The sequence below is a fragment of the Felis catus genome, chromosome E2 (genome assembly GCF_018350175.1).
Source record: "Felis catus isolate Fca126 chromosome E2, F.catus_Fca126_mat1.0, whole genome shotgun sequence".
Lineage (NCBI taxonomy): Eukaryota > Metazoa > Chordata > Mammalia > Carnivora > Felidae > Felis > Felis catus.
In genome coordinates, this window is record NC_058382.1 from 16062092 (window position 1) to 16087921 (window position 25830).

The 25830-nt window shown below is 39.7% G+C and overlaps 2 protein-coding genes and 1 pseudogene across 2 annotated transcripts in view; 2 read left to right on the forward strand and 1 right to left on the reverse strand.

Moving 5' to 3' along the window:
* Positions 1-25830, forward strand: part of LOC101097690 (zinc finger protein 383) — an 84068-nt gene that overhangs the window by 14644 nt on the left and 43594 nt on the right. The window contains 3 exon segments of the mRNA XM_045045524.1: positions 1685-1811; positions 2120-2215; positions 6791-7975. Of these exon segments, the coding sequence (XP_044901459.1) occupies positions 1685-1811; positions 2120-2215; positions 6791-7975 (1408 nt within the window).
* Positions 15301-15721, reverse strand: LOC101083128 (60S ribosomal protein L35a-like). The gene has a single exon (XM_045045522.1). The coding sequence runs from the start codon at positions 15672-15674 to the stop codon at positions 15339-15341; it is 336 nt and encodes a 111-aa protein (XP_044901457.1). The 5' UTR covers positions 15675-15721; the 3' UTR covers positions 15301-15338.
* On the forward strand, positions 20325-20414 carry LOC123382460 (annotated as a pseudogene).

Sequence of the window (25830 nt, forward strand, 5' to 3'; positions counted from 1 at the left end):
GAGACAGAGTGTGAACAGGGGAGGAGCAGAGAGAGAGGGAGACACAGAATCCCAACCAGGCTCCAGGCTCTGAGCTGTCAGCACAGAGCCCAACATGTGGCTCCAACTCAAAAACCGCGAGATCATGACCCCAGTCAAAGTCAGATGCTTAACCGACTGAGCCACCCAGGTGCCCCACCAATCCTTTCCCATTCTTAAGTGCCCCCTATTTTTAATTTTTTGAGGAACTTCCATACTGTTTTCCACAGTGACTACACCAGTTTGCATTCCTACCAACAGTGCAAGAGAGTTCCTTGTTCTCCATATCCTTGTCAACACTTGTGATTTTTTTGTTTTTGATTATAGCCGTTCTGACAGGTGTGAGGTGATATCTTATTGTAGTATTGATTTGCATTTCCTTGATGATGAGTGATGTTGAGCATCTTTTCAATGTGTCTGTTGGTCGTTTGTATGTCATCTTTGGAGAAATGTCTGTTCATATCTTCTGCCTACTTTTTAACTGGATTATTTGTTTTTTGGGGTATTGAGTCAGATCAGTTCTTTATATATTTTGGATACTAACCCTTTATCGGATATGTCATTTGCAAATATCTTTTCCCATTACATAGGTTGCCTTTTAGTTTTGCTGATTGTTTCCTTTGCCGTGCAGAAGATTTTTATCTTGATAAGGTCCCAATAGTTCATTTTTGCTTTTGTTTCCCTTGCCTCAGGAGACATATCTAAAAAGATGTTGCTTCAGCTGATGTTAGAGAAATTACTACTGTATTTTTTTCTAGGAATTTTATGGTTTCAGATCTCACATTTAAGTCTTTAATCCATTTTGAGTTTATTTTTGTGCATGGCGTAAGAAAGTGATCCAGTTTCATTCTTTTGCATGTTGCTGTCCAGTTTTCCCAGCACCATTTGTTGAAGAGACTGTCTTTTTCCCATTGGATATTCTTGCCTCCTTTGTCATAGATTAATTGACTATACAATTATTGGTTTCTTTCTTGGCTTTCTGTTCTGTTCCATTAATCTATGTGTCTATTTTTGTGCCAGTACTATACTGTTTTGATTACTACAGCTCTGCAATATAACTTGAAGTCTGGAATTGTGATACCTGCATTTTTTTCCTTTTCAAGATTGTTTTGGCTAGCTATTCAGGGTCTTTGGTGGTTCCATACACATTTTAGGAGTGTTCTAGTTCTGTGAAAAATGCTGTTGGTATTTTGATAGGGTTTGCATTAAATCTGTAGATTGCTTTGGATATTATAGACATTTTAACAATACTTGTTCTTCCAGCCCATGAGCATGGAATGTCTTTTCATTTGTTTTTGTTTTCTTCGATTTCTTTCATTAGTGTTTTATAGTTTTAGAGTATGGGTCTTTCACTTATTGCTTATTCCTAGATTTTTTTTTTAAAGATTGTGTTTTTTTTAAGTAATCTCTGCACCCAATGTGGAGCTCAAACTTACAACCCCGACATCAAGAGTCCCATGCTCTACTGACTGAGCCAGCCAGGCACCCCCAAATATTTTATTATAAAATAAACTGATTACTCTTGCATCTATTTTTAAGATCCTAAAAGATAATGATTGAGTGATACCAATGTAATTGCTCGTTTTCTTTACCCCACAATACAAATGCAGTAGCCTCTGAATTGTCTCCCTTATTACACAAGTAATACATATGTTTATTGTTTCAGGGCTCAGTGGTGTTCAGTGATGTGTCTGTAGACTTCTCGCAGGAGGAGTGGGAGTGCCTGGACTCTGGTCAGAGGGACTTGTACAGAGATGTGATGTTGGAGAACTATAGCAATCTGCTGTCAATGGGTAAGGGCTCCTATACCAGTAATTTAGAGTTTTCCTCTGGAATGTTTCTTTTCCACAGTGAATTTCCCAGCTGCTTTTCAAGTTACCAGCTGAATTTCTGCTCCCTATCCCAAAAAAATGGTTTGAGCTGCAATGAAAAGGAAGAGTTGGAAGTGGGCAACTGCAATGACTGTGGCTGAAGCGTCATCCTTTTTCTCTGGCTGTTCCTGTAGTGGCATCTCTTCTTTGGTCATCAAGGGACTGGATCTGATTTCTGGATCTGGTTTACCCACCGCATAACCATGTTCCATATCTTTTCTTGTGAGCAGGATTTTACATTCCTAAGCCTCAAGTCATCTCCTTATTGGAACAAGGGAAAGAGCCCTGGATGGTTGGCAGAGAGCTGACAAAAGGCCTATGTTCAGGTGAGTGAGAAATGATTGGGCGGGAGCAAGGCACTACAGCTGATCCGTAAAGGAATAGCACCTTTGGGTGTTATCTAGACTTGTGGGGAAAAAGTAAGTCCTTTTAGCATGAGTTTACAAATGACCTGTTTCATTCCTTCTCTCACTTACTACTCTTTCTACTACTTTTTGCCGACACCCCTCGTAACTTCAGGTAGAAGGTGCCCTTTACTTCCCCTCCAGTAAAACTCTTACCTGTATTTTAGAATCAGTTTCTTGCTAGCTTTTCTTCCTCTTGGACTCCTCTAAATGTTTTCTGTTACCACCCCCCCAAAAAACATGTGTGTGTATGTGCACTGCCCCTCCTCCAAGTACTCGTCTTCATTAATATTACTTGTTAGTGACTTGTTTTATCAATTTGTTGTGCGTTTTTCCTTTACCCAATGTTTTTCATTTATTAATTTGTGCAAAGGAGTCTGCCAGGTGCTGCAGTTTGCTAATCATGTATGTTACTAAGAAGTGGAGTCAAAAAAGTAGGGCTAAAATATATCCATAAAAAATCAGAATATCCATAAAAAAGTAGAATCTAGTAAAGAGAATCAGGAAGCTTAGCAGAAAGTCAGGGGCTAAATATGCAGAAGTAGAAAACCCATACTGAGGGGCACCTGCGTGGCTCAGTCGGTTAAGCATCCAACTTCAGCTCAGGTCATGATCTCATGGTTGGTGGGTTCGAGCCCCACGTCAGGCTCTGTGCTGACAGCTTGGAGCCTGCAGCTTGCTTCAGATTCTGTGTCTCCCTCTATATCTATCCCTCCCCAACTCCTGTTCTCTCTCTCTCAAAAATAAATAAACATTAGAAAAAATTAAAGAAAAAAAAAGAAAATCCATACTGAAATAGTAGTTGAGAGTCTTGAATGTGATTGTAGTCACCATCTATGATGGACAGTGTTGGGAAAAACAGAAAAGTCTGTGCCTATAACGGAAAGGGAGAGGTGGCAGAGGAAGAGATTTAGGATAAAGTGTTACCTTATCTTAAAGGTTCCAGGAGAGCATTACTGTCTAGTAAGCATTGGTCCTTGTGCTGGGATTACAGCACTGAACAAAAAATTCAGAGTTTTGCTCTTCTGAAGCCTATGTCCTATAAGGTGAGAGAGAAAAAAATAGATATATTCATAATGTCAGATGGTGGTAAGTGATATGAAGGGAGGGTAGAGAAGGCCTCTTTGATGAGGTAATATTTTAACCAGGGCCTGAAGAAAGTGAGGGAACAAGTAGTGTAAGTATCTGGTAGAAGAGATTTAGGCAGAAGGAAAAGGAAGAACAAAGTCCCTGGGAGCTTTTTTGGCTCCTCCCATTATGGTTGGAGCAGAATAAATAAGCAAAGAGGGACTTGTGTGAAAGGAGATCAGCAAAGTAGCAGGATGTACATGTGTTTGTGTTTGCGTATTAGGTGCGGGTGGGAAGGGAAGCTGGGGAGGGGCAGAGAGAGAGGGAGACAGGAACCAAAGCATGCTCTGCACTGACAGCAGAGAGCCCGATGCGGGGCTTGAACCCATGAGCTGTGAGATCATGACCTGAGCTGAAGTTGGACACTTAGCTGACTAAGCCACCCAGGCGCCCCTGATTTTACTGTTAATGTAGACATAGTGAAAAATCATTTGTGCTCATCAATATTTCAGAATTACTGTAGTACTAGGCTCAGTGCTAGGTCTTACTATTTAAGATATAAAGAAAACTCCAGACAGAGGGAAGAACCCCTGTGTGGCCCTGCTAGGAGGGGAAAGCTTGGTGTGTTTGAAGAACTGAAAGAAAGCCAGTGTACTGGGCCCATGAGCAAGCGAGAGAGGAGTGTGAGTCAAGACTGGAGATCATTTAGCCTTTGCCAGTGAGTATGAGGAATTTGGTTTTGAGCAGTGGAAGGCCAGGCCACATTAATTTTGGTTCCTGAATAGATTAAAGAGTCTGAGAACTTGGTGAGGTGATGGGCTGGGAGGCTACTGCAGTGGTCTAAGTAGGGGGTGATTCTGGTTTGGAAGAGGCCATTCATTGGCAGTGGACATAGAAGAGGACAGTTTTAAAAATTACTTAGGAGTTTAACTAGGTGAAAGTTGCTGAAAGATCATATGGGAATAGAAGAAAAAAGATTATGCTGGAATGGATTCCTTGTTTCTGGCTTGAGATGGTCTGTTAGGCTCCATTTTATTTGCCTAAAATCCCCATTTTGGGTAAAAAATTCTTTCATAATAATTGCTATCAAATACTGAGCATTTACTCAAAGACATTTACATGCATTATTCCTTACCCTCCCAGTAATCATTAGGTAAGGATTATCTCCCATTTGTAGAAGAGGAGATGGGGACTTAGAAAGATGAAATAATTGCCCAGGCACATACAGTGAGTGGCTGTCAGAGTTGGAATTCCACTCCAGTCAGTTTGCTTCTGGTTCCTGTCATCTTTCCATGACAGTATTTTTTTTTTAATTTTTAACCTTTATTTATTGTTGAGAAAGAGAGAGAGACAGAGTGTGAGTGGGGGAGGAACAGAGAGAGGGAGACACAGAATCCGAAGTAGGCTTTAGGCTCCAAGCTGTCAGCACAGAGCCTGATGCAGGGCTCCAACCCACGAACCGTGAGATCATGACCTGAGCTAAAGTCGGACGCTTAACCTACTGAGCCACCCAGGTGCCCCACCATGACAGTATTTTGCACTGTCTTCTTTTCTTTCTGTCTGCCTCAAACTTTAGCTGCCTCTTCTGTCAGTCACTGCAGTGGTACATGAGCAAGTCTCTCTCTTCTCACGAGATCAGCACCACAAAACTCCAAGGCAAGCAGTATTTTTACTGAATCACTAGAACATAACATATTCTGAGTCTTCCCTATAGGCTACTCACATCAGTTTAGTTCCAAACCTTAGACTTACTTTAGGCTCTTCTCCCTTGTGGCTAGCCCTCTCTCTTTCAAATTGCGGCCAATATATCTTTACTTTGGAACCTATTCTGTTTCCACCCCAACTGGGAATGCTACAGTTCTGATACTAAGTACCCAGAGTTAGCATAGACCCCACAACACAGTAGGGTTGTACTCAAGACTGCCCTTCCTCCCTTTCTTTTTTTTAAGTTTTTTTTTTAAATGTTTATTTATTTATCTTAGAGAAAGAGCTAGAGCAGGGGAGGGAGAGAGAAAGAATCCCAAGTAGGCTCCATTCAGTGCAGAGCGTGATGCAGGGCTCGAACTCATTCACTGTGAGATCATGACCTGAGCCAAAACCAAGAGTTGGACGCTTAACCAGCTGAGTCACCCAGGTGCCCCATATCTTTGTTAATTTATTAAAAAAAATTTTTTTTGTTAGAGAGTGAGAGTGTGAGCAGGGGAGGGAGAGAGAGAAAGAATCCCAAGCAGACTTCACACTGAGAGTGGAGCCTGACACAGGGTTCGATCCCATGACCCTGGGATCATGACCTGAGCTGAAGTCAAGAGTTGGATGCTCAACCGGCTGAGCCACCTAGGCACCCAAAGACTGCCCTCACTTTAGATGCCAGCTGCGAGTCTTGGGGTTCTTAGAGGCCTACACTTGTGAGCAACTGGCTATAAATTTGGGGATTTCCACGAGTATAATAATTTCCTGCAAGTATAATAATTTGCTATTATGATTCACAGAACTCAGGAAAGCTCTATACTTATAACGTGCAGTTTTACTCTGAAGGATACATATGAGGGCAAGGTCTAGTGGGCTTCCAGATGCAGAGGTTCTATGCCCTCTCCCTGTGCAATCAAAGTGTGTCACCTTCCCAGCACATCGAGTGTGTTCACCAACCAGAAAACTCCACTGAGCTTTGGTGTCCAGAGTGTTTTTTAGAGTTTAATTACTTTGGCATGATCGATTGAGTCACTGGCCACTCAGTCTCTGGCTCCTCTCTTATCCCCAGAGGTCAAGTAGCTGAAAGTCCCTACCCTCTAACAACATGCTCGATCCTTCTGGTGACCAGTCCCCATTCTGTAGCTATCTAGGGATCTGCCATGCATCACTTCATTAGCATAGCAAAAAAAAACCACTCCTATCACTCAGGAAATTCCAAGGGTTTTTGAAGCTCTGGGACAAAGACCAAATTTATTCTTTATGATACCACAGAGCCCAAGAATCTTCCCCTATATGTATTTATTCCTCTTAGGAAATCTTTAATGGAGGTCAGAAAATTATTCACTTTTTGTAATACAGATAGTATGATGGTACACTGTGGTTTCTTATACACACATACATCCATGCTTATATAGATGTATATATAATTTGTGATCTCTTAATATGCCTAAGTATTGTATATTTATCATCCTTATGATTCTGATCCATATCAATATTTGAGAATCATTGTGGTTTCCTGTTTCTGTAGTCTCTTCCCTCCACATTCTGCATTATATCTCATTAATTTCAATGCATTCTTTTGGTCCATTTTCAGATTAAACAGATATATTTGATAACTGTATGTCATTTACTACCAAATCTTATTTTCACTTTAACTTTTCCATTTCTATTATAAAAGTTTAACTTTTCACAAATGGGGGGCAGGGGGAGGAGAATATTTATCATTTCGTTTTCTTTCAGATCTGGAATCAATGTGTGAAAACAAGTTATTATCTCTGAAGAAGGAAGTTTATGAAATAGAATCATGCCAGAGGGAGATAATGGGACTTACAAAGCATGGCCTTGAGTACTCCAGTTTTAGAGACATTTTGGAATATAGAAGCCACTTTGAAAAACAACTGGGATATCAAAGTGGGCATTTAAGCCAAGAAATATTCACTCATGAATACATGCCCACATTTATTCAACAGACATTTTTTACTCTACATCAAATAATTAATAATGAAGAAAAGCCCTATGAATGTAAAAAATGTGGAAAGGTTTTTAGTCAGAATTCACAATTTATTCAACATCAGAGAATTCATATTGGTGAAAAATCTTATGAATGTAAGGAGTGTGGGAAATTCTTTAGTTGTGGCTCACATGTTACTCGACACCTGAAAATTCATACTGGTGAAAAACCCTTTGAATGTAAGGAATGTGGAAAGGCCTTCAGTTGTAGCTCATACCTTTCTCAACATCAGAGAATTCATACTGGTAAGAAACCCTATGAGTGCAAGGAATGTGGGAAGGCCTTTAGCTATTGCTCAAATCTTATTGACCATCAGAGAATTCACACTGGTGAAAAACCCTATGAATGTAAAGTATGTGGGAAAGCCTTTACTAAGAGCTCACAACTTTTCCAACATGTGAGAATTCATACAGGTGAGAAACCCTATGAATGTAAGGAATGTGGCAAAGCTTTTACTCAGAGCTCAAAGCTTGTTCAGCATCAGAGAATTCACACTGGTGAAAAACCCTATGAATGCAAGGAATGTGGCAAAGCCTTTAGTAGTGGCTCAGCACTTACTAATCATCAGAGAATTCACACTGGGGAGAAACCCTATGATTGTAAGGAATGTGGGAAAGCTTTTACTCAGAGCTCACAACTTCGTCAACATCAGAGAATCCATGCTGGTGAGAAACCCTTTGAATGTCTTGAATGTGGGAAGGCCTTTACTCAGAACTCACAACTTTTTCAACATCAGAGAATTCATACAGATGAAAAACCATATGAATGTAATGAATGTGGAAAGGCCTTTAATAAATGCTCAAACCTTACACGACATCTGAGAATTCATAGTGGTGAAAAGCCCTATAACTGTAAGGAATGTGGGAAGGCATTTAGTAGTGGCTCAGATCTCATTCGTCATCAGGGAATTCACACTGATGAATAATAAAAGTTAAAGCTCTTGTCACTTTCCTCATATTTTAAATGAAAAGAAATTCATATTTGATAGTTACCCTTTCACAATTTTTTATTTTTAAATTTTATTTTATATTTCTTTTTAATCCAGATATATTTCACTCTAAATTATGAATTAAGATTCTAAATTGACATTTGCATATTCTCTGTCCCCCAATCTGTACTAAGGGCAGTTTTTCAATAATTCTTCCTTCCCCATTATTTTGTTCTGCCTTCTTGGTGACACATTATATTCTTGTTTATATTTGCTTGTAGTTTTTCTTCTCCGATCTATATATTTGTGCTTATACCAATATCACAGTGTTTAAAATTGTGTGACCTTGTTATTTTTTAATTGTGGAATTATATCCTTGGTTTTGAAGTCAGTATTAATCATTTGTTCATGTTACAAATTTATACTTTCTTACATAAAACAGAAAGTCAGAAAAACAGAAACTAAAAAGCCAAGATTAATTGTAATCATACCAGCTATAGATGACTACTCTTAAGTTGGCAGAGCAAATCCTACCAGATTTTGTTTTTAAAGAAGTCATGGTATACATGTTATCCCTTCACCTGTTTTGATCATGCCAAAAAAATATGGTTGCCATTTCAGTAAATATAGGTTTTTAAAATGATATATACATACTTAATGACTTTTTAAAATGACTTTATTACTCATGTTTTGTTTGCATCTGAACATTTGCAGTTATGAAATCTGCCCTGATTCGTATGGCCAAAAATTTAACTTTGGATATTTCTTTCTTTTAAAATATGTTTTATTTTTATTTTTTTAAATGTTTATTTATTTTTGAGAAAGAGAGAGTTGGGGAGGAACAGAGAGAGGAGACACAGGATCTGAAGCAGTCTCCAGGCTCTGAGCTCTCAGCATAGAGCCTGATGTGGGGCTCAAACTCATGAACTGTGAGATTATCAACTGGGCTCAAGTTGGCCGTTTAACTGACTGAGCCACCCAGGTGCCCCAAAACATCTGTTTTAATTGTTGAAATTATCCACATTTTCTCTCCATAAACTGTTTTGTTCCTTTTCATCAACTCTAACCCCAATCTCATACTAGAAAGGTAATTAAACCACTGTTATCAAAGTGTTTATCCTTCTAGTTTTGGTTTGGTTTGGTTTTACTTTTTACTTATATATGTTAGTGACTTTTTTTTCTCATGTATTAGTAAAAATAATCATGCTATATGTATTGGTTTGTTGTGAAGACTCAATGAATTAATAAATGTAAAGTGCTTAGAACTATTCCTATCACATAGTAAATGTTTAGTGAAAGTCCACTATCATCAATGATACACTCATTTTCATAGTTTTCTTCATTATTATTTGTGGAAAGGATTTTAACCATGTTCTTTACCTTTGTCTAAATCAAAGAATTCATAATGAAAAAAGAGAAATGAATGAAATAAGCATTGGAAAGCTTTCCTCATCACTCATTATCCTGCATGGAAATTTAAAAGGAAAAGAAAAAGAATGTATGAATAGTCTTCCTTCAGACTTCATCTTCTATGCTGCACAAAAATTAATGTCAGTCTGAAACCCTGTGGATATAATGATGAGTAGTTAAAAAGACAGCTGTCAAAAAACAAGAAAAGATAAGTATATTTTTCCTAATAATTAGTTACCCCCAAAGCAGAAAACATACAAGCCACATTTTTTTTTTTTTTTACCAGAATCAGGGGAAGAAACAGTAACAATAGGATACCCATCAAATATCTGAATTTTAACTTAGTGCCCCCTATTGATTAACATGGGTTAAGGAACTAAGTCCTTAATATATGTATTATTTAAATGTGAATGAAGGGGTGCCTGGGTGGCGCAGTCGGTTAAGCGGCCGACTTCGGCCCGGGTCACCATCTCGCGGTCCGTGAGTTCCAGCCCCGCGTCGGGCTCTGGGCTGATGGCTCAGAGCCTGGAGCCTGTTTCCGATTCTGTGTCTCCCTCTCTCTCTGCCCCTCCCCCGTTCATGCTCTGTCTCTCTCTGTCCCAAAAATAAATAAACGTTGAAAAAAAATTTTTTTAATGTGAATGAAAATGAGAACACGAATGAAAAACCTGTGAATGGCAGGTTGTATTGGAAGTTTTATAAACCAATATGCACGTATATCTCTTATAGAGACATCATTAATAAATTCAATATAGAACCCAAGGAGCTTAAACAAGCAAAAATAAGTCTAAAACGTGGGTAGAGAAAGGCATTGTTAGTTATGCAAAAATAAATGGAAGAAAGAAAGAAAAGATCTGAAACCAAAGCTCTGATTATTTGACAGAAAAAAGGTAGACATACTTTAGTCATTTGTGTGGGGAAGTAAGGATGATAAATGAACAGCAGTGTGAATTAGAGACTGGAATGACTACATATTTAATTTTGAAAGGACTATATATTTTCGGATAATGACAACGTTCTGAGATTACAGTGGGTTGCACAGCTTTGTGTATACACTAAAACCACTGAACAATATACTTTAAAAGGGTGAATATAATAGCATATGAGTTTTAATCTCAATTAAAAAACTTAAAAGTACTATAGATATTTTTATACCATATCTGAAAATCTAGACGAAGTATGTGACTTTTATAAAGAAATTGAATTGACATCAGAATTGACTACAGAAAACGTATAAAATCTTAATAGATTCTCCTCCAAAAGGAACTTTAAAAAAAATTTTTTTTAACGTTTATTTATTTTTGAGCGACAGAGACAGACCATGAGCAGGGGAGGGGCAGAGAGAGAGGGAGACACACAATCCCAAGCAGGTTCCAGGTGCCGAGCCGTCAGTACAGAGCCTGATGTGGGGCTCGAACCCATGAACCGCGAGATCATGACCTGAACCGAAGTCTGATGCTTAACCAACTGAGCCACCCAGGCAGCCCAAAAGGAACATTTTAAAATTAGACCAAAATTAAATGTCACATAGCTATTACTAAGGAAGACACCAAATTAGATGTATTTAATAGATGAAATCTATGAAATGTTTTAGGAACTCTTTTAGGACACAGACTGAGATAGCAAGTTATCTGTTTTTCTGAACTTATAATCCTAGTGTTAAAACTTGCCACAAGAACATAAATAGACAATATGCCCAGAATTGGTAATTAAAATGTGCAGTGTTATAAATTAGTAAATAAAATCTAGTAATCTATTGAAAGAAAACAAGTATCTGTCATAATCTGGATTTAGGAATAAAATGTCTCTGATAAACCATTATCCAAACTTCCTACTTGCTTTCTGAAACTTGAAAATCAAATTGATTTAGATAACATGGTATCCCTTAGTATCAGAAACTCAGGAACCAAATGGATTGGGAGAGCAAGGAATTCTTGGAATGCAATACAAGATAACTGACATGGAATTTCTAGAGTTCAAATAACTAAAGCACTTCAAGTGAAAATGCACTATCAAGCCCCAATGCCTTCTAGATGCACTCTTCTTGTTTTTTCTTAGCAGTATTTGACAGAATGGGATTATTTTATAAATAAAGAGTTATCCTACTTGCTGCAAAACCACAGCATTCATCCATTTATACCCTGTCTACTTCTCACTTGAAGTCTTTGTTTATTTATTTTTTTTAATTTTTTTTTTGTCAACGTTTATTTATTTTTAGGACAGAGAGAGACAGAGCATGAACAGGGGAGGGGCAGAGAGAGAGGGAGACACAGAATCGGAAACAGGCTCCAGGCTCTGAGCCATCAGCCCAGAGCCCGACGTGGGGCTCGAACTCCCGGACCGCGAGATCGTGACCTGGCTGAAGTCGGACGCTTAACCGACTGCGCCACCCAGGCGCCCCTCACTTGAAGTCTTTAAAACAGCCAATGAATGCAATCATTGCCATGTATGTTAGTACGAGGGTGAAGTGGGAGGTGGGAAAGAGATTATTAAACACAGAATTTCAACTTTCATTGCAATTAGAATGTAGAGGGGTACGAAAGGCCTTTCCGCAACAGCAAGAAAAACCTTGACAAGATAAAAGTAATAGTTTCCTATGGGACTAAGAGTGGCGGAGGCAAGGAAGTACTGAACTGAGTTTCTGATAGAATAAGCCCTTTTTTAGATGACCAGATTGCTATATGACTTTCCATACCTGGGTGCGGTGCATGGGATGGGGATGGGAATGGATATGGGTGCATGAAGGGAGTACAGATAAAGAGACTGCAGGGATAAAGAGAAATTAGAGCCTACAATGATACTGAGGACTTTCTGGGTGGATTAAAATCCAGATTAAACAACACTATTAAACCAACTGATTTAATGATACTCTGTACTCTGTACCACAGAATATACTTGCTTTTCAATTGTACAGGAAACACTCAGACCACATGTTGAGCCATAAAACATTCAGTAACTGTCAACATACTAACATCATACAGATTATGTTCTTTAGTGCAGAACTAAACAGAGCTCAGTGATTAAAGATTATATAGAAAACCCTGTTTTCTTCCAGATGCTTGATAGTCTTAACTTTTAACTTTAGGTGTGTGATTCATTTAGAATTGATATTTGTGTATGGGATAAAGTACAGGTTGAGGTTCATTTTCCCCCCTCACATAGATACTCAGTTCCAGTACTTTTTGTTAAAAGACTTTCATCTCCACTGAGGTGGTTTGGCACTGTTATCAAAAATCAATTGACCATAAATGTATACCTTTACATGAGCAATATACAAGTGTAAATGAAACAAAAAGCAAAATACAGTTTATTGAAGAACATAAGATACTTCGTTGAATAAGTGTAATAAAAGATATGAGAGACCTTTATGTAGAAAAGTACAAAACATTGCTCAAAGAAGTAAGACAAGATCTAAATAAATGGAGATGCTATGGCTATGGCCGGAAAACTCAGTATCTTTCATCAAACTTCCCCAAATTTATCTGTAGATGTGATGCCATTCCAGTCAAAATACCAGCATGCTTTTTAAATTTTCATTGGTAAATCTATTCTAAGATGTGTACATTAGTTCCCCTTCCCTTATCTGTAAGGGATATGTTCCAAGACCCACAGTGAATGCCTGAAGCTGCAGCTAGTGCAGAATCTGATTTTTTTTCTTTCCTTATGAAGCCAAGAACTTGCACCTTTTCCCTTAAAGGAAGTAGTTTACAGCTTCTCTTTGACATTGTCAAATTGCCAGCATCACTACTCTTGTGCTTTGGGGCCATTAATTCAAATAAGGGTTACTTGAGTACAAGCACTGTGATACCACAAAAATTGATCTGATAACCTAGACAGCTAAGTGACTAACAGGCAGGTAGTATAGAAAGTGTGGATACACTGGACAAAGGGACACATCCTGGGTGGGGTGGAGCGGAATAACAGGAGATTTCATCACACGACCCAGAATGGCACACAAGTTAAAACATGAATTGTTTACTTCTGGAATTTTACATTTAACATTTTTGGACTGTGGTTGACTGTAACAGAGTAACTGAAACCTGGGAAAGGGAAACCGCGGATAAGTGGGGAGCTACAGTATAGAAACCCAAAGACCTAGAACAGTTAAAAATAAGCATTGAGAAAAGGCAAACTGGATGACTTACGGCATCTGATTTCAAGACTAGCTAGAAGACTATGATAAGGCAAGAAAGACTGTAGTGGCTGTCTAAGGATAGACAAACAGGTCAATGCAGTAGAATAGAGTCCAGAAATAGCAGTAAGCCTCAGAGTTCCACTTGTATATTGCAGCATGTCACAAATTAATTTGAAGGGGCGCCTGGGTGGCTCAGTGGGCTAAGTGTCTGACTTTGGCTCAGGTCATGATCTCACGGTTCATGAGTTCTAGCCCTGCGTCGGGCTGTGTGCTGATAGCTCAGAGCCTGGAGCTGCTTCGGATTCTGTGTCTTCCTCTCTCTCTTCCCCTCCCCTGCTCACACACATACTCTCTCTCTCTCTCTCTCTCTCAAAAATAAATAAACATGAAAAAAATTAATTTGAGGGGCGCCTGGGTGGCTCAGTCGGTTAAGCGGCCAACTTCAGCTCAGGTCATGATCTCGCGGTCTGTGAGTTCGAGCCCCACATCGGGCTCTGTGCTGACAGCGGAGAGCCTGGAGCCTGTTTCAATTCTGTGTCTCCCTCTCTCTGACCCTCCACCATTCATGCTCTGTCTCTCTCTGTGTCAAAAATAAATAAACGTTAAAAAAAAGTTTAAAAAAATAAAAAAAATTAATTTGATGAAGAAAACCATTTTCCTCCTAATGGCCACTAACATTTGTGAGAAATAAACACAACTGGGAAGGATTTACTTGACTAAAATGCATAAATAGCAGGATAAAGTTTAGGAGATTGCTGTAGGTAGCTAGCTAAGTATCTGGCATTAGAGGTTTTTCCAGGGCTCTAATACCAGGCCCTGGTTTGTCCGAGAGACTGGTCCTGCTCTGCAAAAGGAAATGTCCCTCACCAAAGGTGTCATAAGTCTTTCCTTCCTCTATAACTTTCTGTCCAGCCAGATCCTGTGAGAGAGATTTTCTTGAACATGATATTTGGGAATTATGGTAATTTCTACAGGAAAAATGATAATACATTAAATTGCATCGTTATAAATGTTTGAAAAAATCAGCAGTTATATTATAAGGAAGAAAAACACCTGAAGACTTTAAAAAGACAGAAGTATCTGGAATTTCAGCTCTGGCTTTGTTTCTACTTCTACTTGAAAATTTGAATAGGAGCTATCCAAAATTGAACTTTTCGTTTCCTCGAATGTACATATTTTTAATATGTCTTTTATTATGTTCCTCTACCAAAATTACAGCAGTAATATATTTTCACAACTAGTAAACAACAATGAAAAGACATATAAATAAATATTATGCCCCACTTCAATTCTTTCAGACCTATCTATAACTTCAACAAAGCTTATTTATCTTTTCATACCTTTTTCCTTGCTCATATCAACATTACACGTTAGATTTGATTTGTCCTTGTTCAAGTTTTTAAATGGCACCAAGCTAGGGGCACCTGGCTGGCTTAGTCAGAGCACTGGACTCTTGATCTCGGGGGTCATGAGTTTGAGCCCCACATTGGGTGTAGGGATTACTTAAATAAATAAATGGCACCAAGCTCTGCATTGGTTCTCTAACTTTCTTTGCTCAAGCAATAGCCTATCTTGTACATCCCTTAGATCAATAGGTATAGTCTTACTCTTTCTGAAATCTGTATTATATTGTGCATTCTACTCCTGCTCTTGGTTATTTGTGCCTTGTCTTTTCCACTTGATTAGTTTTTGCAGTGGTTAATAAACCACTTTTGAAGTCTTTTGAAGGAATGACTTGTTTGTTTGTTTGTTTGTTTTACAAGAGAACAAATCTACACCTTTATTTATTTACTTTTCAGTTAGTTTAAATCCTTGAGGGGTACAGCATCACAAGGATTCCGTGGCCAATGGCTTTAGCAGGAAGGTTGCTTCGGAATTTGGTGCAAACCATGCCACTGTTTCCATGAGCACGAGTTACTTTTCCCCAGATTACTCTGGTTTTATTTGGTTTGCCACCAGGAGTCACTGTGTTGTTCTTTGCTTTGTACACATAAGCACATCTCTTGCCTAGAAAGAATTCAGTTTCATCTCGAGCGTAATAAACACCTTCAATTTTAAGAAGAGCTGTGTGCTCTCTCTGGTCCCGGAGACCCCGCTTATAGCCAGCAAAAATGGCTTTGGACCACAGCCTTCCAGACATATTTGTCGTTTCAGGAGTCCTGTTCCCAGCAGGCCTCCACAAGTTCCAAGATGGTGGAAAGAGCTTGCTCTCTTGATAGGCTCTATTATGTGACTGTATTCTATTTTATTTAATCATTTATAATTTTCTTTTTCATCTTTGGGTTTAATTTAATGTAATTTAAGGAATTGAGGTGCATTTCATTGATTTTCCCCATTTCTTCTTTTCTAATGTGTTTATTTGTGACTATAAATTTCCTATAAGTTTTACCTCATCTTGTTTCTTATGTTTTATTTTGATTATCATTTAATTCAAATAATTTTATAAGTTCAATGGTAATAATTTTCTTTATAATCGTAGAAGGAGGTCCCATGTACTCGGCACTCAGTTACCCTCAATGGTATGTATTTTGCGTAACTATAGTACAATATCAAAAAAAGATTTCACCAGTTTTATATGCAGTTATTTCTGTATGTAACCATTCTATATGGTTTTGTCGTGTGTAAGTTTCATGTAGCCACCACCACAATACACAAAACTGTTTCATCACCACAAGGTTACCTCATGTTACCACTTTATAGCCATGCCACCCCTTCCCACATCCTTAAGCTGTGGCAACTTATATTAATATGTTTACCATTTTAATAATTTTTAAAATGTCAAGAATGCTATATAAATGGAGGCATACATATGTAACCTCTCATGAGTGGCTTTCCCCCCCTTTTTTCTCAGCCTAATAGCCTTGAAATCATCCAAGTTGTTGCATGTACCAGTGGTTTGTTCCTTTTTATTGTTGAGTAGTATTCCATGGTGTGAATGTGCCACAATTTTTTATTTGTTTTTATTTTAATGTGCTACAACTTTAAAAAAAATTTTTTTTCAACGTTTATTCATTTTTGGGACAGAGAGAGACAGAGCATGAACGGGGGAGAGGCAGAGAGAGAGGGAGACACAGAATTGGAAACAGGCTCCAGGCTCTGAGCCATCAGCCCAGAGCCTGACGCGGGGCTCGAACTCACGGACCGCGAGATCGTGACCTGGCTGAAGTCGGACGCTTAACCGACTGCGCCACCCAGGCGCCCCAATTTTAAAAAGAGTATAAAAGTAGCAGTATAGGGGCACCTGGGTGGCTCAGTCATTTAAGTAGCTGACTCTTTATTTCAGCTCAGGTCATGATCTCAATGGTTCATGAGTTCAAGCCCCACATCAGACTCTGCGCTGACAGTGCTGAGCCTGCTTGGGATTCCCTCTCCTCTCTCTCTGCTGCTCCTCCTGCTTGCACGCGTGCTCTCTCTGTCTCAAATAAATAAACTTTAAAAAAAAATTAAAAATGTAGCAGTATATCATGGTGACCAAGCTTGTGGACTCAGAAGCCAGTCTTTGTGGGTACAAATCCATTCTTTCCATTTGTTGTGTTACATGAGGCAAATTCTTCTAATGCCTTTCCTGGTCTTATTTTATCCATTTAAATAATAGGAGTAATTGTATCTCTCTCTCTCTCTCTCTCTATATATATATATATATATATGTATATATATATATAGAACATATATGTTCTCTCTCTCATATATATATAATATATGTTTGTTTATTTATTTATTTAAGTGATCTCTACACCCAACATGGGGCTCAAACTTATGACCCCGAGATCAGGAGTCACACACCCTTCTGACTGAGCCGGCCAGGTGCCCCTATATATATATTTTAGCATGGAATGGCATAGTCCTTTTTTTTTTTACAATCCATGTAAAATCTGTACATGAGCCTGCTGTGTAGTAATAGCTTAACATTGCTTTAAAAAAAAACTATTACTTTTGATTCCTTAGAAGAATGTTGAATTATTGGATGAAAAGAGAAAGACTCTAACATTGGAAAAGAAATTTCCAGCTACATGGTGTTTATAAGAGACAGCCAAACAGATTCATACACGCTAAAAATAAAAAGACGTTTTAAAATGGTATCACAAGAAAGTGTTAACAAAATAGTTTCAAGTGTAGCAATAATATCAGACAAATAGGAAGCAAGGAATAATATTAAAATAAGGAAAAGGGATTAAAATTCTGTATCACTATATGGGAAGAAACTAAAATGAGTGGAACAAAAGTCAGGAATAAAAGAACAAGAAAGCAAAATAAATAGGATTTCTTGAATATGAAGGGAGCAGTGAGTTTAAATATTAAGCATACAAATATGTTAAACATAAATACCCTAATAGGAAAAAGCTACTTATTGTTGTACAATGTTAATTTTTTGGTTTTGATAATTATACCGAGATTCTATAAGATGTTAATATTTAGGGGAAGATGTTAACACACAGAAGGTCTCTATACTATTTTTGCGTCTTCTATGGTAGATTGTAGTTAAAAAGTTAAGCACTTACAGAACCAAGGCAGATGGCTAATAAAGAAAACAGGGCAGAATATTAGAATGAGTCTAATTACTCTGATCAGTGAAATATGAGAAGTTACTACTTTAAAATAACTTGGAAAATAAAAATGAACTTGTTGAAATTAAAAGCGTAATAAATGGGCTGGATGGAAGAATGAATACAGTTTATTTAAAAAAATTTTTTTAATGTTTATTTATTTTTGAGAGAGAGACAGAATGCAAGCGGGGGAAGGGCAGAGAGAGAGGGAGACACAGAATCTGAAGCAGGCTCCAGTCTCTGAGCTGTCAACACAGAGCCCCATGAGGGATTTGAACCCATGGACCACGAACCCATGGACTGCGAGATCATGACCTGAGCCTAGATCGTGACCTGAGCTGAAGTAAGCTGCTTAACAGACTGAGGCACCCAGGCTCCCCAAAATGAATACAGTTTAAATGCATATGTTGAACAGGAAGATAGATCTGAGGAATTTTTCTGGATTCAGTGCAATTGACAGCTATGAAGCAACAAATGAAGGGCATGGAGGATTCTGAAGGTCTACTATGTTCTCATCTTAGAGAAATTCCAGAAGGAAAGAGCAGCCAACACAAGGGGAGGAAAACACAGAAGCCTATTCTTCATCCCCCGCCCCCCACCTCTGTCCCCAGCTACAGACCAATGGGAGTCCACTAGTCCAAGGGGCCACAAATGGTCCTGAGTGGTCATGTTGGCAGCTGTGGTAGAAACAGACACCCTAATAGGTGGCTTCTGGGAAAGAATATTTGACCAGACAGTCTCACAGTGCCTATGAAAAGTCAAAATGCACAGACTCTTTGGTGAGCAATTCCAACCTAAAGCAAAAGTCACATCACATAAATGAAAAAAGGTAACACTTTAAAAATACTCATTACAGTGTTGCAGTGAAATCAAAACACTGAAAATAATTTAAATATCCACCAGTAGGGAATGGCTAAATAACCATGGCTCATCTTTACTGTGAAACTAAGCAGTTTAAAACAAATTTTTTAATGTTTATGAGAGAGAGAAAGCGCGTGCAGGTGGGGGAGGGGCAGATAGAGGGGGGAGACAGAATCTGAAGCAGGCTCCAGGCTCCTGAGCTGTGAGCACAGAGCCCCACACGGGCTCAAATTCACAAACTGCAAGATCATGACCTGAGACCAAGTCGGATGCTTAACCAACTGAACCACCCAGGCGCCCCCAAACTAACCAGTTTAAAAAAAAAACTGAAATACTTGTATGTACTGAGATGGAAAAATTCCCAAGAAATAATGTTAACTAACTAAAACAAGTACAAAACAGTATGTGTAATTTATTTAAGCAAAGCAAAACTACGTGTTTCTTTTATTTATTTATTTATTTATTTATTTATTTATTTATTTATTTAATTCCTTTATTTATTTTAGAGAGTGAGAGTGTGGGAGCAGGGGAGAGGGGCAGAGGGAGGGAGAGAGAGAGAGAGAGAGAGAGAGAGAGAGAGAATCTTAAGCAGGCCTCACACTGAACACAGAGCCTGACATAGAGCTCAGTCCCACAACCCTGGGATCATGACCTGAGCCAAAATCAAGAGTCAGGCGCTCAACCGCCTGAGCCACCCAGGCCACCCCCAAAACTACCTATTTCTACATGTTTTATACTCAATATAAATAAGTTCAACTCCTAAAAATGTACACACTAGTAACAATCACTTAGAAAATGCAGTATATAATCACAATATAAACTATCATACAAATAAGACCTTAGACAGGTCTAAAAATAAGTCTTGGAATAAAGCCTGAGAGAAGTCTAAAAAGAATAATGGTAGATCTGTATAAATAAAAGTATAAAATTTTACTGAAGGACATAAAAGACCTGAATATAGGGAAAGAGATATCACAATTCTAGATAGGTGGGTTTAGTGTTAAAATGTCAGTTCTTTCTAAGGTAATCTTTAAATTCTAGGCCATCACAATCAGAATGCCAGCATCAATTTTTAAAAATAGAATTCACTAGCTCATACCAGTTCTCAGTTGGAAGACAAAATGGGCCAGAAGAGCCAGAAAAGTTTTGGAAGGTAATTACATTAATGGAAAGACTTGCCCTATCAGGAGCCAAATATTCCATAAAGCTTCAGAGTGGTATTGGGATAGGAACACAAACATAAAGAGAGCTGGAAAGAATGGCTGTTCTGTAAATGGTGTGTGGACAGTTGTTTATCTGGGAAAAAAACCCAGCTATGTCTCTACCTCACACTGTGCTCACTTCAGCAGCACATAACTAAAATTGGAATGACAGGCTGCATAGCTCAGGAGTTAGAGCCCTGGTCTCATAAAATTGGAATGACAGAGATTAGCATGGCCCCTGCTCAAGGATGACACCCAATTTCATCTCTACTTCACATGGTACCCCAAAATCAACTCCAAAAGAAATTTAAGAATCAGAACGCTAACATAATTAGAAGAAAATAAAGGGTTTAAAAAATTTTTTTATTTAATGTTTATTTATTTTTGAGAGAGAGGGAGATACAGAATCTGAAGCAGGCTCCAGGCTCTGAGCTGTCAGCACAGAGACCGACAGGGGGCTAGAACTCATGAACGGGGAGGGGCTCATGACCATGAGCCACCCAGGCGCCCCTAAAGGTGTTGTTGTTTTTTTTTTTTTAAACGAAGGATGAAAATACCTTTGCATGTAAGAAGCGAAATTCAGAATCCATAAAGGAAGAGAGTGATAAATATAACAGCAAAAACTGAATATTTTAAAAGTTCAAAGACGCCACCCCTTCCACCCAAGATGTGTACATTGAGATTGAAACCTCTGGGATCAATTCCAATCCAGTCAAGAGAGGAGAGACTGGGGACTAATATCCCCCTCAGATCCCCGTAGAACAGAGAGGTGTGCCTAGTACAGACTGGGAAACCTGACTAGGCAAAGGTATGGTGTAAAATAAAGATAGCGGAATAAAGACACCGCCTTAGTTGGCGCATCTCCCACCCTTCCATGCTCCCTCCTCCCCAGCTCCTACCAGGCTCCAATTCTGCCCTCTCCCCAGGTATCTCATATTTAAAACCTTCCGGAAAAGACAATGATTCTTCTGTCACAGCCTGGGGATCCTGCGTGGGCAAAGGTGTGGAGAAGCCCGTCCCCCCTCCTCCCCTCCTCCCCCACAACAGGTTCCCCGGACCTGCCCCCTCTTCCAAAATCCCAAATGCCCTCTGAGAAGCGAGCGAAACAGCCAATCTAGCTGGGACAAGAGCCAGCACGCGACAAATACTTGCGGTAATCAGAGGCAGGCGAGTGAGATTAGCGCAGTGATTTAGGAAATAGTCCCGAGACTAGAGAAAACTCCACTGCGGAAATCGGCACACTGGGAACTCATAGGGAGATGAGCCAGTAACAGAAAAATTCTGGGAGAAAGGATCTAATCAAGACCTGAAAGGCCCTTGGTTCCCAAAGCAACGCTTCAGCGTCCCTTGGTGCGATGGATTCCCTCCCAGGGACCTTTTGCTGTTGCGAGGACCTGCCCCCACCGGTCACTCACAGCCTGATTGGCCCGGCTTCGCAGGCCTCCCCTTAGCGCCTTTGTTGTTGGAAGGTCCAGCCTTAGGAGCGCTGGTCTGTCAATCATGGTCTGTTTCCGTCCTCCTGTCCCTCAAAACCACAGTCCACGTGCATGGCAGTGTCTGGGCTTGAACGCAAATGCTCAGATCAGAACCAGAGAGCCAGTCTGCATAATACTGTTCCCTCTATTTGGAAAACAGTCGCGGAGCAGAATAGGGCTCTGAATTCTGTGGGTGGAGATTGGAGTCGACTGGCTCGCGGGTCCCAGGGGAGGAAACAAACAAACGCAAGAAGGCCACAGACCCTTTGAAATGGAAATTTTAAACTGTTCCCTCCAAAGAGAGTTCCAGATACCTACATAAGAGGAGTTTGCTGAAATTAAACCCGTTGGTCATGGCTTCCTATAAGCGAAGCGCTGCGCCCAGAACTGAGGCAAACTGGAGAACATTAAAATGGCTGCAAACCCTGGGACTTTACTGGCAAGTTATTTGAATCAAATGCAAAGCCCTGCTACCTGCGCCCTCTGTACTCTGATTGCTGGTTAGAAACCTGCAACTTGCCCCTGGATTTGGTTTTTGCAGAGAAGGGGCCCTTCACCGCAATAGTGTGATTTTATTCATTAATATCTTCTCTGTCCATTTCCTTTATTATTTATGATTTATTAGTCCATTGGTAAAGAGACCTGCCGTGTACCAAGTCGAGTCTCGGAGTTTACGGGTCGTAACAAGGCCAGAGGGTCTCCTGCGCCGAGTGCAAATCTCCGAGAAGATGAAGCCAAAAGCGCGAAACATGATTGCAAGCCGAGATGCTGCGCCCAGGGCAAGCGTTCCTGCCCAGGGTCCCGCAAGAAACTTTTGTTATTGTTTGTAGGTGGGCGTCCGCAAACGCTTTTTATTTGTCAAGAAGAGGAGAACCCCTCTTCCCTTGCACATCCATTGGCTAAGGACTCTTATGTTTGAGATACCTTCATTCTTCCCTTCTTCGGTGTTGCCTTGAAACCGAGTACAGTTATTAACATTTAATCGGGTTTCCCTTTGACCACCGTTTCCGAAAGCCCATCCCCACGCGAAGGCACAGGCGAGCGCGGGGCCGGAAGAAGCCGTACTGGCAGATGGCGCTGAGCGTTGTTCCACATTTTTGCGTTGTCCCGGCAAGAGACCGCCCGACGAGGGACGCAGCCACCCTGAAGTCCTCCGGGTGCGTAGTGCGTGCCTGGGATTTCAGCAGTCGCTAGGGTTCCAAATCCCAGAGGTAAACCTTCAGCTCTCCCTGCTCCAACCGGATTTGGGCGCCGTCGCAGGGACTGCTCCACGTGGTTTCCCGACCACCGACTGGCAGGGTCTTGATATTAAAGGTAAAAGCGAGCATTTTTCAGTCCACCCGGGTAAAACATCCTTTTATTTTTCGGCAGGTGTTTTTTGCAGGACGCCCTTCAGGAACAGTTGGCTAGTGGGTTCAAGTTTATTAAACAAATTACTGGTTTAGAATGTATTGATACTATAGCGCCCAACCTTTAAAAAAATTCCATTCTCGTTAGCTCTATTATTTAGTGGAATGTCTGTGATAAGGACAGCCAGTTACAGCGGCTTGGGGGATTTTATGTTAAAACCAACTCTTAGTTTTGGGGCGCCAGGGTGGCTCCTTCGGTTAAGCGTCCAACTTTGACTCAGGTCATGATCTCGGGGTTTTGTGAGTTCAAGCCCCGCGTCCAGCTCTGTGCTCACAGCTCAAAGCCTGGAGCCTGCTTCCGATTCTGTGTCTCCCCGTCTCCCCATCTCTCGGCCCTTCCCCTGCTCGTGCTCTGTCTCTCTCTGTCTCTCAATAATAAATAAATGTCAAAAAAATTTTTTTAAACCCAACTTTTAGTTTTGATTGTCCTAGGCTTCATAACATTTATTTTGAGAAATTGCTGTGAAAGGCACAGCAAGTTACTCTGGAATTTTGTTTGTTTGTTTTAAGGGAAAATAAGTTACTGATTTTTATATTTTAGTAATAATTCCCCAATTTCTTTAAAATCTTATGTTTTGGGAAGAGATATATAGAGTGGTTTTTGTAAAAGGAACAGCTAGTTAAGGAGGTTTAGAGATTTTTGTTTTGTTTAAAAAACAAAAACAAAAACCCCTGGTTTGACTCTTTTAATAATAGGTAATAGCACTACCTTCCCAAATTGACCTTCCTACTACCTTCCTTTAAAATATTACTCAGTGGATCTCTTATTTTGGTAGGATTTATTTCATGACTTTGGGTGAGAGTCCTCATATAGGCTTAGGTCCCTATGCCAAATGAAATTTTTTCCTTGGGAATATTGCATTTTCTTCTTTGACCATGCATCAGTTTAGAAATGTGTTTACTGAGTTTTCATTTTCTCCTTTTTCTTCTGCCTTGTCTAGCTCACAAAGCAAATACTAACCAAAAAGAATAACTTGATGGATTTGGAGAGATATTTTGATTGTACTTATCACTATGCGAGGTTGATTTTTACTCATTGAGCATTGGGCACAGTCCTGGGAGGCCAACAGCCTCATTCAGATCACATATCCAGCCTTTATTACCTGTCTGACCTTGAAGCTACCAATGAACCTCTCTGTGGCTTTGATTTGTCATAGGGAAAATGGTAGCATTCAGAGTGACTGGCTGCCAGGTTCACATTGATGATCCAGGGGAAGTGCCTGCTCCTTGCTGCCCCAACCTTTGCCCTGTTAATTGAAGAAATACTGCTATAAACACTTCCTGGAGGTGCATTTACTCTCCTAATGGCTTATGGAGAAACCCCTTCACATTTTCAGTTGCTTCCTCTGCTTTTTGTCATTCTTAACCCACCTCACTTGACCTCGTGTGATCTTAATTGTGTGTGTTTGCACTGATAGAATTTTGGCTTACCTTTCTCTTCAAAGCCTGATTGCCCACCTCCTACCTCTGCCAGAATGTGGAATTTCTCAGGACCCACTTGCAGCCCATCCCTAGAGTCTTGTATGACTCCTCCCCCATCCCCATCACTGCAACTTTATTGATTTAATATTTCATGGTGGGCATCCCTTCCTGACTTTGTATTATGTTAAATTATATTGAGTTTCTGTGCTGTGTTACAGTTCATGGAGGTAGGTGGGCCTGGGTAAGATTTTGCCTTCTGCTCCTGAAGGAGGGTCACAAGAGTTGTTGAGAGAGATGGGAAGACACTGGACTGATATTTATTTATTTAAATTCCAGTTAGTTAACATATAGTGTAGTTGGTTTCAGGAACAGAACCCAGTGACTCATCACTAGCATATAACACCCAGGGCTCATCCCAAAAAGTGCCCTCCTTAATGCCCATCACCCATTTAGCCCATCCTCCCACCAACATCCCCTCCAGCAACCCTCAGTTTGTTCTCTATTTAAGAGTCTCTTATGGTTTGCCCTCTTCTCTGTTTTTATCTTATTTTTCCTTCCTTCCCCTATGTTCATCTATTGTGTTTCTTAAATTCCACATGAGTGAAATCATCTGATATTTGTCTTTCTCTGACTGACTTATTTCGCTTAGCATAATACACTCTAGTTCCATCCACATTATTGCAAATGGCAAGATTTCATTCTTTTTGATGACTGAGTGGTATTCCATTCTATATATATACATCTTCTTTATCCATTCATAGTCGATGGACATTTGGGCTCTTTCCATAGTTTAGCTATTTTTGATAGTGCTGCTATAAACATTGGGGTGTATATGCCCCTTTGAATAAGCATTTTTGTATCCTTTGAATAAATACCTAGTAATGCAATTGCTGGATCGTAGGGTAGTTCTATTTTTACATTTTTGAGGAACCTCCATATTGTTTTCCAGAGTGGCTGCATCAGTTTGCCTTCCTACCAGCGGTGCAAAAGAGATCCTCTTTTTCCGCATTGTCACCAACATCTGTTGTTGTCTGAGTTGTTAATGTGAGCCATTCTGACAGGTGTGAGGTGGTATCTCATTGTGGTTTTGATTTGTATTTCTCTGATGATGGGTGATGTTGAACATCTTTTCATGTGTCCATAAGTCATCTGGTTATCTTCTTTGGAAAAGTGTTTATTTGTGTCCTCTGCCCATTTCTTCACTGGATTGTTTGTTTTTGGGGTGTTGACTTTGGTAAGTTATTTATAGATTTTGGATAACCCTTTATCTGATATATTATTTGCTAATATCTTCTCCCATTCCGTCAGTTGGCTTTTAGTTTTGTTGTTTACTTTGCAGTGCAGAAGCTTTTTATCTTGATGAGCTCCCAATAGTTCTTTGCT